Below are 15,682 nucleotides of genomic sequence, written 5' to 3'. Positions count from 1 at the left end.
TCTACTTCTCTCAATGGATTCCATGATGCATGCATATTGGCCCACTTGCTATTCCTTGCACATGATACTCCATTTCCTCTCTGCCCTTGTTCTGGCGATTCCCCAGTTTGAAATGCTTTCCCCCAACCTCAAACTCATAGAATTCCTGGCTTCCTTTAAGACTTGGCTCTAGATTACCTTTTACAAGAGGCCTTCCATGATTTCCTTTCACTCTCTCAGCCCCAGTTGCTGACTCCACTCCCTCTACAATAACCTTCCATGTTTTCTGTATTGATTTTATATGTTATATAAAGATGCTATTAACTAAAAGAGCAGTAAAAGGACACACTGTGGGCATAAGGAGTCTGCAACTTATAACTCATGATTAATTATGTACAAAATGTCTTCAATGATATGAATGATTGGAAAATGAGATGGACAGGTCATATAGCCAGGGCAAAGCATGATGCTCAAGGGCATCTGTGGAATAGTGAAGGGCCCAAGGGAGGGAAAGTCCCTAGTATCTTGGCCTGAGAGGTCTTTCATGGGGAATTAATAGTAGGATACGGACAAGAACTGCGAGACAACACATAAATAGTTGTTGCTTGATTAATAAGGAGATTGAAATGGGCTGTGATCAACCTCAGTGGTATGCATTTGAAGATCTAACCAAATATCAAAGAAGACCATAGGATTTGGTGGGTGTCAGATTTATTTGAGATAACAATTTTGTAGTATCACAGATCTTCTATTTAAAACATGAGCTGATGGATTTAACACCATTTAGGGGAGGGAGGAGGGGAAAGGGAGAGAAAATTTGGAACACAAGGTTTTGCAAGGGTCAATTTTGAAAAATTATCCATGGATATGTTTTGAAAATAAAAAGCTTAAATAAAAAAGAAAGTTAAAATATAAAATAAAACACGAGGTGAGGGCTCCCTAATTTTTATATGAGGGCTGATTTTTTAATAGAATCTCATAATTGGATGATTCTTATGGGTAGTGAGACATTATTCTTCCTGAGCCTCAGAGAAGAAAACCAGGTTTATAGCTGGAAGTGACCAAGAAACAGATTTAGAATTGAAAGGAGGCCCAAATGTTGCTCCTGTTAGTTTTCTGAAAGGCTGCTTTGGTCAGTAGTGCGTTTTCCATTACTTATGTCATGAAGTAAAGGCTGAATGGACACTCACTGGGAGTGTAGAGAGGATCCTTGATCAGAGATGAGCTGGATCAGATGTCTCTGAGAGCCTTCCTTTTGGGCCCTGAGATTCTACATGTCTCTCTTTCTTATTCTCCCTCTCTTCTTTTTATTCTTTTTTCTTCCCCTTCATTGTTTCCAATTATACCTGTTTGCTATCCTTCCAGCCCAGTGAAGGGCTAAGAGGGAAGAGGAAGGTTGGTGTTCCAGGCTTGGTTGACCTGCTCTGAAACTCCAGCCAGAACTCAGGCAAAATAAGCATGGTAGAAGACGCCCACGGTCATGACCAAGATGGCGTTGACGTTCACCACGTTCCTCCAAAAAGGGTTTTCAGACGTGTCCGTCAGCCGCTTCTGCAGGGCGGCCTCTTCCTCCTTGGTCAGCTTGGGGCCTTTTTTTGGCTCCAGCCCACAGAACGCATTCCAGCTCCTCTTGATGCATCCTGGAGATTCCTCAGGGCCATCTGGAAGAAAGCAGAGAGATGAGCCGTGAGGAAATGGGATTAAATGGGATATTCCTACAAGGCATTAAAAATGGCAAAGAGATAAAGGGACTTCTCCGTGGTCATGAGGCTAATGGGTGTGAGGGGCAGGACTCAAAGCCAGCTCTCCTTGACTCCAAGAACAACATGCCAGCCAGTGCCCTCTGCTAGAGTGAGCGTTAAAGGTGACTGAGAGGAATCACAGTCCAATAAAAACAATGGCTGTTCTCTGTTCCTAAAGGCAGCAACTGAAGGAGATGGACCTGAACCTGAAGGCAAAGGGTCCTCCAGAACAGTACTGTGGACCTCATCACCCTCAGGATCCTGGTCAAAGTTTATGGCACCAGAGAAAAGGTTTCCACATTAGTGCCAGAAGGAAAAGGGGGGCTTCCTTTTTCAAGGTGGTCTTGAACAGGAGCCTAAGGGGACCCTGAGTCCTTCTATGGACAGATTTGTCTCAATAGATTGGAAGTTTGTCAAAAAGATAACTCCTTACTGGAAGCAAGCTAGGGGAGCTGGGCACTCACAGAGACAAGAGAACAGAAAGTCAAGAAGACCTGAATTCAAATCCAGCCTCAGACACTTACTAGTGGTGTGACTCTGGGCAAGTCACTTAACCTTGTTTGTCTCAATTCCTTATCTATAAAAAGAAAACCTGGGAAAGAAATGGCCAAGCACTCTAGTATCTTTGTGAAAAAAACCCCAAAGACTTGGACATGGCTGAAATGATTCAACAACCACAACAAAAATGGCAGGTTAAAGAGAATTGCCATTTAAAAAATTAACCATCACCATTTTCCTCCTGGTCTCCAGCTTCCTCTTGTCCATACTGCTCGGGATTCAGGTCAATGCGCTCTTCCTGGCTATTGCGGAGAGCCCAGCAGAGGCGGTGCAGCTGTCCAGAGAGCACAGGCAGAAGTCAGCTGTGTGACCATGGCAATAAGCACCTTTTCCCCCCAACGATGTTGGAATGAATTCAGATCGGGTGCTACTTGCCTGATTATTCCTCAACTCTGTATTCGAAGGTCCCTCTAGTTCTCTCCTTCTGTTCTAAAGTATCTTCTAGATCTGATATTCAGCGTTCTAAGAACCCTCCAAGAGCTGTATTCTAAGGGCTCTTCCATTTAACATTCTCTATCCTAAGGTTCTTTCCACCTCTGACATTTCCCTCAAGCTCAGGCATTCCCTATTCTAAGGTTTCCTTTCAGTTATGACTTCCTACCTACTAAGACTCCTCCCAGTTTTGACATCTGATTTTCTATGAAATTTTTCTTTTCTTTCTTTTCTTTGCTACCATGGGAAAATCCTCAATCTGTCCACTCTAATCCAATCTAATTATATAATTACATATATTATATAATTCTGAGACTCAGTCTACCCTTTTACAACTTCTTTGTCTGGTTTTCGGTTTTGCCCTGGGGGCCAAATAAAACAAGGCTTAGCCATTTTCCATGTATCTTAAGTTCTTGAGGACATCAACCACGCAGCTCTCCTATCATCCCCAGAGTAGTCTCTTTCTGGCTCCATATTCCAGTCCTTTCAACCTACCCACATTTGAGGAATGAACTTGAAGCCCTTTGGCATTCTGGTGACCTTCTCCTAGATGGTCTGTACTTTACATCCTTTCTAAAATGGGTCTCCCATCCAAGAACAAAGTACTCCAGGTGGAGTCCCAGATACTTTGCTTGTCTCCATGAAGACTAATACCAACTTTCTTGGCAGCTGGATCAAGTTGCTGCCCCATAGAGGGCTTTTGGTCCACTAAAGCACTCCCTCCCCGCAACTTTTTCAGAGTGATAACTGTTATGTCACATCTTCTTTGTTTTCTTGAGCCTAAGTGTGAAACTTCATACTTCTTTCCACAATATTTTATCTTATACTGTTGTGAAATACCTCCTTCTCTCTGAGAGCTTAAGGGTATAGGACTCAAGGTCTTCCCGATAAAAGATTTGGAGCTAAAGTAGTAGCCAGAAAAAGGGCAGTATTTCATATTGAGAAGAAGCAAATTCCTACTTACATGTATATCAGGAATAGGTTTTGTCATTAGAGAGATACCAAGTACAACCAAGACTGTCAATGTGAAGAGGACGATGGCAAAATAGGAGAAATGCCATCCACAGATGATCTTGGGACACTGGGTGGGGGCCATACAAGTGCCTGTCCCGTAGACAAACTCAGCAATCATACGAGTTAGGCCGACCACAAGTCCAAACATCAGTCCCCAGAAAGCTCCCTGCCGAAGAAAACCAAGGAGAGTGGCTTCAGGGTGCTTTCAGCAGAAGGGACCACAAACCACATAAAAAGCATCTAATAGGATAGAAGAATTCTTGAAAACCAGAATGTCAATAATAGCAAAAAACCCACAAAGTTTTCATATGTGATTCTAAGAATAGCAGAATTGGAAGGGAAACTGAATCCAGCCTTGTTTATTTTTCAAATGAGAAATCCAAGTCACAGATAATTTAAATAATTTACCCCCAGGAAGCTTGATTCCTAATTCAAGGCTCTTTATACCATTGACTTATCATAATGAATAATTATCAATGTTTTATTACTGCGAAAAATCTGAGAGATTTTATCTCATAAGAGAACATAAGAGAAAGCGACATTTTGGGTTCCCGAGGCGATCAGTCAGTCCTTCTCACCTATACACACAAACTCTCCCCATTCGGACTCACCTGCTCATTAACTCTCTTGCAAAAGACGGCCAGCAGGAACACAGCTGCAATGGGGGACCCGAGGTAGCTCGATATCGATTCCACATACTGGACGAGTTCACCATTTTGACCCACCTGGACTAATGGGATCCAAGCGATGCTGAGGGCAATCAGGACGATGATGAACAACCTGCAAGCATATTTCTATCAATAGGTCACAGAGCTATAATTAGAGTGGACAAATTGAGGATTTTCCCATGGTAACAAGAAACTTAATCCTCATGAAGATTCTCTTCCCTCCCCATGAAACCACAAGCCTTATATTGCAAAATACTTCAACATCCTGGACACCAGAGAGATTGGAAAGGATGAAGTGGGCTTTGGGAGAGTGTAAGGGAACATAATTACCAATGGCAAAGATTAAGGGAAGAAGGAGAGGGGTAAAACCCCACACAGTGGGACTATCTTCCCTCAAGTCTGCTCAATTTCCTCTCAAATACCCATGAGGATTCATGTTGGATTCTCTGGATGTCAATAAAGACATCCTTATTCTCTTGTCAACCAGGCTATGAACTTCAGAGTCATTCTTAATTTCTCTCTCTCTCCTCCCAAATTTAACTCATCATCAACCCTATCAATTCCCCTCCCTTTCAGTTCTTCCATTTGGTCCATCATAGTCTCAGAGGGTATAAGGATGTAAGAGAACATCAGAAGTCATTTAGACTAAGTCTAAGCCCTCATTTTGGAGGGAAGAAGAATAAAGCCAAAACACATTGATTTAGTCAAGTTAACATGGCAAATGGTAAAACCAGGATTTAAACTCAGGCCCCCCAGAGCTTGTGTCTCTCCCACTGCACCACACTAGCTCTCAGCATCTTTGTGTCATTATAAGTAGCTTTGATTTCTCCTGAGAATTGCCTGTTCTCCTTTGACCATTTGTCAATTTGGGTATTTCTTATTTTTATAAATTCAATTCATATACAAATTATACATTTGTGGACCACATTATATATTTGAGAAATGAGACCTTTGTCAGAGAAACTTGATGTCAAACTTTACCTCTCCCCACACACACTTTCCTGCTCTCCTAATTCGGCTGCATTGTTTTTTGGTTTGCTTTTTTGCAAAAGTTTTTTAATATCATGCAATTGAAATTATACATTTTACTTTCCATAATCTTCTCTGTCTCTTTTTTGGTCATAAACTCTTCCATTAACCACAGATTTAATAAGTTAAAGATTCCATGCTTTCCTAATTTACTTATGATATCACCCTTTACGTCTAAAGGTATACTCAATATATCTTGGTACACAACATGAGTTGTTGAATCTCGCGTAATTTCTGCCAAAATGCTTTGCCCACACTTCTTATCAAATAGTGAGTTCTTGCCCTTAAAGCCTTGATCTTTGTATTAATTAAACACTAAATTACTGTGGTCATTTGCTACCTTGTATTGTATAGCTGATCTATTCTACTGATGATTAGTGCTTTATAATATAGTTTGAAAATCTAGTACTGCCAAATTACCTTCCTTCACATTTTTGCACTGATTTCCTTGATTGCTTAGACTTTTTGTTCTTCCAGACAAATTTTGTTACAATTTTTTCTAGCTCTACAAAATGACTCTGATAGTTTGATTGATATGGCACTGAATAAATAAATTAATTTAGGTAGAACTGTCATTTTTATTATATGAACTCAGCTTATCCATGAGTAATTACTATTTCTCAAACTGTTTAGATGCGTCTTTATTTACATAAAAAGTGTTTTGTAAATGTGTTCACATAGTCCCCTGGTTTTTCTTGGCAGATGGGCTCCCAAGTATCTTATATTGTCCATGATTATTTTACATGGAATTTCCTTTTCTATCTCTTCCTGCTGTTTGTTGTTGTTGTTGTTGGTAATATATAGAAGTGATGGTGATTTATGTGGGTTTATTTTATATCCTGCAACTTTGATAATGATTTAAACTAGTTTTTTAATTGATTCTTTAGGAATTTCTAAGTATACCATCATGCCATATACAATAAGTGATAGTTTTGTTTCCTCAATGTCCATTTTTATTCCTTCAATTTATTTTTCTTGTTGCTATAGCTAGAATTGCCATTATGATATTAAATAATAGTGGTGGTAATGAACATCTTTACTTCACTCTTGCTCTTAGACAGTCTCTTAGTTTATTTCCAAAGAAATAGATTTTTCAAAATATTATTTGTTCCTAAGGGAGTGCTTTTTTTAAATTTAAAAATAAAAATAGAGTGCAGAAAAAAATTAGGTTTGGAATCTGGAGATCTGAGTTCAAATCCAGGCATTACATTAGTCTTAGGAAAGTTATCCCATCACTTTTATCATAAGTTTCTCCATCTATAAGATGAGGTTGGACTTGAAAATCTCCAAGTTCCTCTACCACAGATCTGAAATGTTATGATCTATGATCCAAATGTTACCTATTTCTGTTAAGGTGATACCAGTTTGGATTCTCAAAGTCATCCTTGATTCTCCCCTCCCCATATATTCCTATATGTAATTTGTTGCCAAGTCTTGCAACTTCTACAATATTATTCACATTCATGTCACTGCTGATACAACCATCACCCTAACTTGACCCCCATTTCTCTCACTTCTTAATCCCCTATTTAGTCTTCCTGCCTCACAGTTTCTACCTATTCCAAACTATCCTCCAAATAACAGTTAAACTGATATTCCTAAAGCACAGATGTGACTGTAACACTCTCTCTTATTGAAAAAAAAATCCTCTTCGATAGCTCCCTATTGCTTCTGGGATTCTGGGAAGTTTCTTCATTCTGTCATTTTTAAAGCCCTCTACAAGCCACCTTCCACCTATCTTTCAAATTCATATCATACCATTTTTCCTAAGACACTCTCTAGTCTGATCAGATAGTCTATCTACCTACTCTGCACCCATTATTTTATTTCCATAATCCATGCCTTTGTGTTAGCGGTAGCCCATGTCAAGAATATATTCACTTTTCACCTCCACTTTGTAGAATCTCTAGCTTCCTTCAAAGCTCAGCTTAGATGTCACTTTCTCGATGGAGGGTTACTTGATTTTCACCTGCTGCCCTCAGGCATTAGAATATTCTTCCCCTGAAATTACTTTTTCATAATTCTTTTTATTTATTTACTAGGTGAATAGGGTATGCCTCCAGTAGAGGAATCCTTAGGGGCAAGAACTCTTTTTCCCCCATTTTTTATTTTCTAACTGCTAAAACCTAGAAGAATAGCTTACACATATTAGATGATTACTATGTACACAGTGAATTCTGACTTGAACTTATTACTATTTCAGTTTATAGAGTTAAAAACATCTTCTGCTAAGCTTTCTTTAATTTAACTATCCATCACAAACATGGCTTCCTAGGCCTTATTAGTCTACTTCTTCTACCCAGAAGACCATTCATCTTGTTTACATCTATACCATTTGTAAGATTCATATATTTTATGGGAAAAATATCCAACACACTCTGGCCAAGATGTCCCTGGTGCTATGTCAGCTAGGTGAAGAGTAGAGAGAGGGCTAGACACATATTCAAGAAGACCTCAGTTCTAAGACTTCCTCAAATACTGACTAGCCATGTAGCCCTCGGCAAACCACATATCCTCTCTAAGTCTCAATTTCCTCATTGAGAATATTAATAGCATCTACTTTACAGGGTTGTGAGGAAGATCAAATGAGATTACACATGTGGATCCATTTACAAACCTCAAAGTGCTGTTATTATAATATATATTACATATTATAATTAATTATAAAATACTAGCTTTTATTATTAGCTCTGTTACCTTCCCACTAACAGGAGCTCTCTCTCCGATGCTTGCTTTCGAATTTTGGTATAAATGTCAATGGTGAATAGTGTGCTTGAACTATTGAAGATGGAGGTGAGGGAGCTCATGAGTGACGCCAACATGGCTGACAACATCAATCCCCGAAGTCCTTGAACAACAACAAAAAGAGAAAATTATCTCGATACCATTCTACTCTCCCTTAGCTTTGCTAGTAGTCAGGCAATCATGGTCAGCTTCTAAGGGTCTCCCTGAAATCAAATTGGGGGAATGGTACCATTGATTTTTGCTCCCCTAGTTTGTATGACTAGATGAGTTTGTGAGGATTACTGATCTTTTCTCTACTTATTTTTTCAGATGAGTAAAACATATCGGGCATTCTGACTTAAACTGAGGGGTGAATGGATCATAGATTAAGATCTGAAAGGAACCTTTGGAAGCCATCTGGCTCAACTCCTTCATTTTCAGAGAAAGTAACCGAGACAGACAGAGATTAAGTCTTACAGTGAATATAAGTTTTGAACCCAAATCTTGGGTTCAAGACTCCTTGAAAATAATCTTTTGGTCTCAAAGAGACAAGCTGAAATTGGTCCAGAAGAGTCTGAGAAGAATGGTGAGGGGCAAGAGAGAGGACTTGATAGCTGTGCTCATATATTAGAAGGTTTATACCCAGTGAGGGATTAGTCTTTTTCAGCTTAGTCCCAGAGGCAGAACCAGGAGTAGAAGTTATAAGAAGACAGAATTAGGCTCAATGTTATCCCAAATGGCATTAGCCCAAAGTAGAATAGGCTGCCATGGCAGAGACTGGGTGACCCCTTGTTGGGTATAATGAAGAGGGGATTCTTAGTCAAGATCACATTAGAACAGAGGACCCCTTGAAGTCCTTCCCGACCCTGAGAAAAGGTTCCAATACTTGCCAGAGACCACCCAACTCACTGCTCATGACCCCCTCTCTGGTGGAGGGGTAGGAAGACCCCACGAAATGCTTACCCTGGGGCATGAGTTCTACCACCAGCTTCGGGTAGGCCATGTTGGTGCAGCCAATGCTGGTACCACAGTATTTCTCGCACTCTGAAGGCACGGCACAAGCGATTTCATCTGTGGAGAGAGAAAGAGGGAGTTCTCATCCATAAACAGTGAGGGGAGCCAAGCCCGCCGAGGGGGTGTGAAAAGAGAGCTCCTGAGCATTCGCCTTGGCAGGGGCTGGTGGGCTTTCTGTGGCGCCAGGACTTTCTGTCGGACAGCTCCCACACAGAAGTGACCCCCTTGAGACATTCCCGATTTCAGAGCCGAGATTAACAGTTAATAGGGCACCAAAACCCGTTCTTCTGCTTCCCACTTTTTCATTGAACTCTCTCTTGATGACTTGACTCTTAAAAAATACATTTTATGGCTCTCCTTGTTATACCCGCTAAAGCCAGCGAACTATTTTTGTCTTTATATTTCTAGAATGATCCTACGGCACATAGCGGGCACTTAATAACTGCTTGTCACTTGATTGATTACATCACAATCATTTCTGGGGGTAAAAAATACAAACAAACCTTCTCCCCCTGAGCCATGATTGAACAAAGAACAATAAGTCCAGTAACATCCCATAAAGTGACTTCATCTATAATGTATAGGAGATTCTTTATTTAGACCAGGCTTTTTGCATCTTCTGAAAAGTGTTCCTAATGCCTTAGGTGATCTGCTGGGGCCTTCAGACCGCAGCTCAACATAAGGGTTTGAAGTACATAAAATAAAACACAATATATATGATTCAGGGACAGCTGGGGGCACAGTGGAAAGAGCACCAGCCCTGGAGTCGGGAGAGCCTGAGTTCAAATCTTACATCTAGTCACTTAGCCCTGATTTAAAATAACAAAATACTCTGGATTCACAGACCCCAGGTTAAGAATCCCCGACTTAGAGAATATTTCTCTGTATTCCATCAATCAGTCAATCAACATTGATTAAATGCCTACTATGCGTCGGGCACCGTGCTAAGCACTGGGACTACAAATGGAGGCCATTGCAGTTCGAGGCTATCTATCTATCTGTCCTCAGGGAGCCTACAGTCTAATGGGAGGAATAACGTGCAAGCAAATATATGCAAAAAAAGCAACATATAGGAAATAATTAATAGAGGGAAGGCACTAGAAGTAAGAGGGGAAAGGCTTCCTCTAGAAGGTAGAATGTTAACTGGGATTTAAAGGAAACCAGAGAGATCAACAGTCAGAGCAGAGGATGGAGAGCTTCCCAGGCCTGGGACACAGCCTGAGAGAATGCCTGGAGCCAAGAAATAGAGGGTCTTGTCTGTGGAACAGCCAGGAGGCCAGTGACTCGGGGTCGAAGAGTACAGGATGGGCAACAAGGTGTAAGAAGACTGAAAGGGAGGAGGAGGCCGGGTTCTGGGAGGCCCTGAAGGCCAACCAGAGGAACATTCTGTATTTGCTCCTGGAGACAAGAGAGAGCCGCTGGAGCTTATCAAGAAGGGTGTGATGTGGTTGGACCTGAGCTTTAGGAAAACCACTTTGGTGGCTGAATGGAGGATGAACTGGAAGTGGGAAGAGACCGAAAATAGGCAGAGCCCCAGCAGCTACGGCAATAAGGAGGGTCTGCCTTAGGGTGGGGGCAGGGGCAAAAAGAGAAGGGATGGCACAAAGGCAGAATCAACGGGCGTGGGCAAAAACTTGGATGGCAGGCGGTGGGAGACAGCAAAGAGTCCAGGTGCCAGCTAGAGCTGGCCTGGGGGGCCTGGCAGGAAAGTGTTCCCCTCAACAGTAATAGGGAAGGCAGAGGGGAAAGGTGGGACAACATAATGGGTCATGTTTTGGACTTATTGAGTGTAAGGTATCTACTGGGTGTCTAGCCTAAGATGTTTGAAAGGCAATTGCAGATTCATTGTAGATCTCTAATTCTTAGACTAGAGGTAGAGATTTCTTACCTGTTTTTTATGTTTTTTTTTTCTGTTTTGTTACTCAGCGTTCAATCTACAGCAGCAAATAACCATAAGAACCTTGTGTTTGACAAATGAAAATAAGTTTTGAGGATAATTCATAATTTGGTTAAAAAATTGTTGGGAAAACTGTAAATCAGTCTGACAAAAATTGGGCACAGACCACTATCTTATACCATTCTAAAACAAGGTCAAAATTGTTATATATATATATATATATATAAAATATATGTATCCTATATATGAGGAAAGATATTACAAGAAAATATGAAGAATATGGGAAAATCACTTAGCAGACTTACAGATATATGAACAATTAATGAATAAACAAGAGATAGAGAGCGGTTTAAGGTGTAAGATGGATAATTCTGATTGCATTAAATTAGAAAGGTTTTGTATGAATAAAACCAATATAGTCAAGATCAGAAGGAAAGCAGAAAATTGGAAGGGGGAGTTTTATAAAAAGTTTTTCAGATAAATATCTCATATCTCAAATATATAATGATCCTAATCAAATTGATAAGAATATGAGTCATTCCCCAACTGATAAGTGGTCAAAAGATACAAATAAGCAATTTGCTGATGAAGAAATCAAAATAACTTCTAGTCATGTGAAAATGCTCTAAATAATTACTGTTTCAAAAATTGCAAATTAAAAAAATCTTGAAAGATCATTTTACATCCATCAGTTTGGCGAAAATGACATATATTGAAGGGGATATGGAAAGACTGGAACACTAATTCACTGCTGGTGTAACCATGAACTGGTATAATCATGAACTGGTCCAACCATTTAGAGTAATTTGGAATTGTGCCCAAAAAGTTGTACAACTGTCTTTACCCTTCAACCTAGCAATGCCATTATTAAGTGTGTTTCCCAAGATGATATATTCTGGAATATACTATATTCTAAATATATTCTAAATTATTCATGACAGCTCTCTTTCTGGTGGCAAAGAACTGGAAATTGTGGGGATACCCTTCAATTGGGAAATACCTTAAAAAATTATGGTATATGAATCATTGGGAGGAAATACTATTATGCTATAAGAAATGATGACTGATAATTTTAGAAAAACATAAAAATGTTTGCATGAAATAATGAAGAGCAAAATGAGCATAACCAAGAGAATTTTGTAAAAGTAATAGCAATTTTTTTTAGCAATTTTGTTTTAAAAACAATTTTCAGCAACTAAGTCTTTCTATTATAGATACTCAAATATCCAAAGGACCTATTGAAGGAAGATGTTCTCTGTATCCAGAGAAAGAACTGATAAATAGAAGAATTTCTATGTGGATTTATATACAGAGACAGAGACAGAGAGAGACAGAGGAAAAGAGAGAGAGAGAGAGACAGAGAGACAGAGAGACAGAGAGACAGAGAGACAGAGAGACAGAGAGACAGAGAGAGACAGAGAGACAGAGAGAGGAGGAGGAGGAGGAGGAGAGAGAGAGAGACAGAGACAGAGACAGAGACAGAGACAGAGACAGAGACACAGAGAGAGAGAGAGAGAGAGAGAGAGAGAGAGAGAGAGAGAGAGAAAGGAGGAGGAGGAGAGAGAGAGAGAGAGAGAGGAGAGAGAGAGAGAGAGAGAGAGGGAGCTACATTAGACACAAATATATGTGTATGTATATATACACATATATACATACATATACACACACAAAAACACACACATATTTATGTCTAATGATAGCCATTTCTAGAGTGGAAGGGAGAAAGGAGGGATAAAAGAAAGTTACATAATAATTTTATTATATGTTTAAAAGGAAAAGCAAATCGAATATAACAAATTTGCAGTTTTGTGTGCAAAAAAATGAATAAATACATAAATTAATAAACCACCACCACAAGAACAAGAGAAAGTTAAATTAAATTAACCCAAACATCCTTTTTTAGAAGGACTCCAGGTAATCAAGGTTCCATCACAAACTGAAAGCACCATATGGCTCTAGATCCAGAACCAGGTCTAGAACCAGAAGGGGCCCTAGAGACCACTTGGTCCAACTCCATCATTTCATGGAGTAGGAAGCTCAGGTTCAGTGATGAAAATGGCTTGCCAAGTGGCAGTCACATGACTAGTCAGTTACAAGTTTAGACCCAAACTTGGGGCTTCTTGACCCCAAGTTTCAAGCTGTTTCCTCCATAGTGTTTCCTTTCCAAACTCAAGCTCCCCTGAATATAGCCCACACCCCAAACTGAGATCTTGAAGGGGAAAGGATTTGTAGGTAAACACGCAATAATAATATCCATTACCAACCACAAGGCAGAGAAACCGTGTGGCCAACATCCAGACTGTCACAGCTTCCTGGGCCCTGAAAGTGAACGGATGCAGGAAGGCCGTACCTGGGTACAGAATCCGGCTGATCATCCCAGGCATCACCATGAGGAAGAGGGGCAGCAGCTTCAGGTAGCCGCACAAGATGCAGCCCGCCTTCACGTGGGACAGGTTCTTCCCGGAGAGACACCGCTGAACAATCACCTGCCAGGAAAGCAGAAAGTGTGAGGGTGGGGCTCCCTTATTCAAGTCCGGAGATGCCCTGTCCTATGGAGGGGAGGGGAGCTGATCCTCATGTCAGGTCCTGGGTGGAAATTCCAGGTCATCAGCCTCGGATTCAGTGTAAAAAAGAATGTTTTCGTGTTAGAGCTGTCCAGCACTCTCGCACTGAAATGGGCAACCTGGGAGGGAGGTAGTGAGTTCCCTACCACAAGAGATATTCAGTCAGAAGATGGACGGCCACCTGTTGATAATGTCACATGGCTTTCAGTTTTTTTTACTGGCCAAAATACAGCATTGAGGCTAATGAAACAGAGAGAAAGTATGATTTTGTTGATTGTGCCCGGCCACTCCCAAGTCTCAGATTATTCCCACCTTCCATCATCTCCTACAGAGAAACTGCTGGAGGAAGATGGAGAAAATCATTCAACTGTGCTGACTTTTTTTATGTTATCTTGTTATATTATATTACTGGGCTCTCACTGCTGCCTGGCAATCCTATCAAACCTTTCTTATCAACTCATTCTCCCACTCTTCGACTCTTCCAGACCTTTTCATCCCTCCTCAAAATTCCTTAGAGCCTCTTTTCCAAACCTCCCAGCTGTGAACTTTAAGAACCTCAAAATTTACAGAAAAAAATTGAAGCCATTCACTACGAGCTCCCCCTTCTTCCTTGTTCCCCATCTCTCATCCATCCATATGCCTTCTGCCACCTTCTCCTTCCCCCTGACTCACAGGACAAAATGGTCTTACTCCTTACCTGGGTTAACCCCTCTACTGCTCAAGTGACTCTATTTCGTCTCCTCCAACGTTTTGTCTTCTCTCTCTGTCAACCCCCCTCTCACTTATCTTTACTCTCTCCCCTCTCCCAGCTCATTCCTTACTGCCTAAACACATGTCCATGTCACTCCCATCCTGAAAATACACTCACTTGATGCTTCCACTCTGCACCGTCCTCCAGCCCCCCATGCTCACCCCCTGGGAGTTATCCAGGACTCCTCATTTTCTCTCACTTCTCCAACCTAATGCCAATTTCACTCTGCAGCATCTCCCCAATAGGTCCCTTTCTCTCCCTGACATTGTCCCTATCACCTCATGCCTGGACTGGGAGGAGGATCTGCCTGTCTCCAGTCTCTCCCCACTCCAATCCATCCTTCCTGGGACTCTATGACCAGTGTGACCCTATGAGTTTTGCTACTTATGAGTAGACATAATAAAGGGAAGGATGTGGGCCAAATGATGGGGGTAGCAAGCAGAGAATAGTAACTTTGCCTTTCAAGAGTTTGTGTGCAAGAGAAAAATGTCTGAATTCAAGGCAGGGAGGGAAAATCAGGAAATAATTTTGGGGAACGCAGAGTATTGTCTGAAAATAGAGTTTTAAGACGGTTTTAGACTCATTGAGGCAAGCTAGGGATGCTTAGGGACATATTCTTAATCTCATTAGGTTAATGTCCTGAGGGGCAATCATGAAATGATCATAAACCAATCTTTCTTGCTTTAATCAGACTTCAGAGTGGGGTTATAGCCATGATTCCATGACAAGTTGTTTTTCTTTTTGTTTGAGATTTTTAACTGTGTGAGATGGGGCAAGTCCTTTCCCATTTCTAGAACTACTTCCCCTCTGCAAGATCAAGAGGATCAAGGAAGTCTCTAAATGCATAATGCTATGAAATTTGAATAGTAACTGTATAAACAAGTGAAAAAATGAGTGCATATGAATTAAAGAATAAATAAATATGAGATAGTAGGTGTATATGTGAAAGATGAGGGGAGGAGGGAAAGAATTATAGGAAAAATAGAGAAGAGGAGGAAAGGAAAGTGGAGAAAGGAAAGAGGAAGAAGAAAGGAAAAAAGAAAGTAGAGAAAAAGAGAAGGGAAGAAAGAAAGGAAAGGAAAAATGAGAAAGGTTGAGAGAGGGAAGGGGAATCAGGGAGAGTGTAAAAGTAAAAGAAAGGTTGGGGAAGTTGAAAATAATAGATCTTTGAAAATTGGAATTTGATGTCTGTTAGTTATTGGTCTGATCGTTTTCTCGAAATTAGCGTTTTTCAAAAGAGGAATGGGAATGTCTCAGGAGGTGGCTAGCGCCCCATCACTGAAGATCTTTAAGCCAAGTCTGGATGGATG

The 15,682-nt window shown here is 40.7% G+C and overlaps 1 protein-coding gene across 1 annotated transcript in view; it reads right to left on the bottom strand.

Annotated features, from left to right (window-relative positions):
• Window positions 1-673: 673 nt before the first annotated feature.
• LOC127545720 (solute carrier family 5 member 4-like) overlaps window positions 674-15,682 on the bottom strand; it is a 42,525-nt gene continuing 27,516 nt past the window's right edge. Inside the window, 7 exon segments of the mRNA XM_051973179.1 lie at window positions 674-1,640; window positions 2,451-2,553; window positions 3,676-3,891; window positions 4,337-4,505; window positions 8,120-8,270; window positions 9,110-9,217; window positions 13,408-13,543. Coding sequence (XP_051829139.1) covers window positions 1,423-1,640; window positions 2,451-2,553; window positions 3,676-3,891; window positions 4,337-4,505; window positions 8,120-8,270; window positions 9,110-9,217; window positions 13,408-13,543 — 1,101 coding nt within the window. The 3' untranslated portion in view covers window positions 674-1,422.

This window comes from Antechinus flavipes, chromosome 1 (assembly GCF_016432865.1).
Source record: "Antechinus flavipes isolate AdamAnt ecotype Samford, QLD, Australia chromosome 1, AdamAnt_v2, whole genome shotgun sequence".
NCBI classification, from domain to species: domain Eukaryota; kingdom Metazoa; phylum Chordata; class Mammalia; order Dasyuromorphia; family Dasyuridae; genus Antechinus; species Antechinus flavipes.
This window is presented reverse-complemented; position numbering and strand designations above follow the sequence as displayed.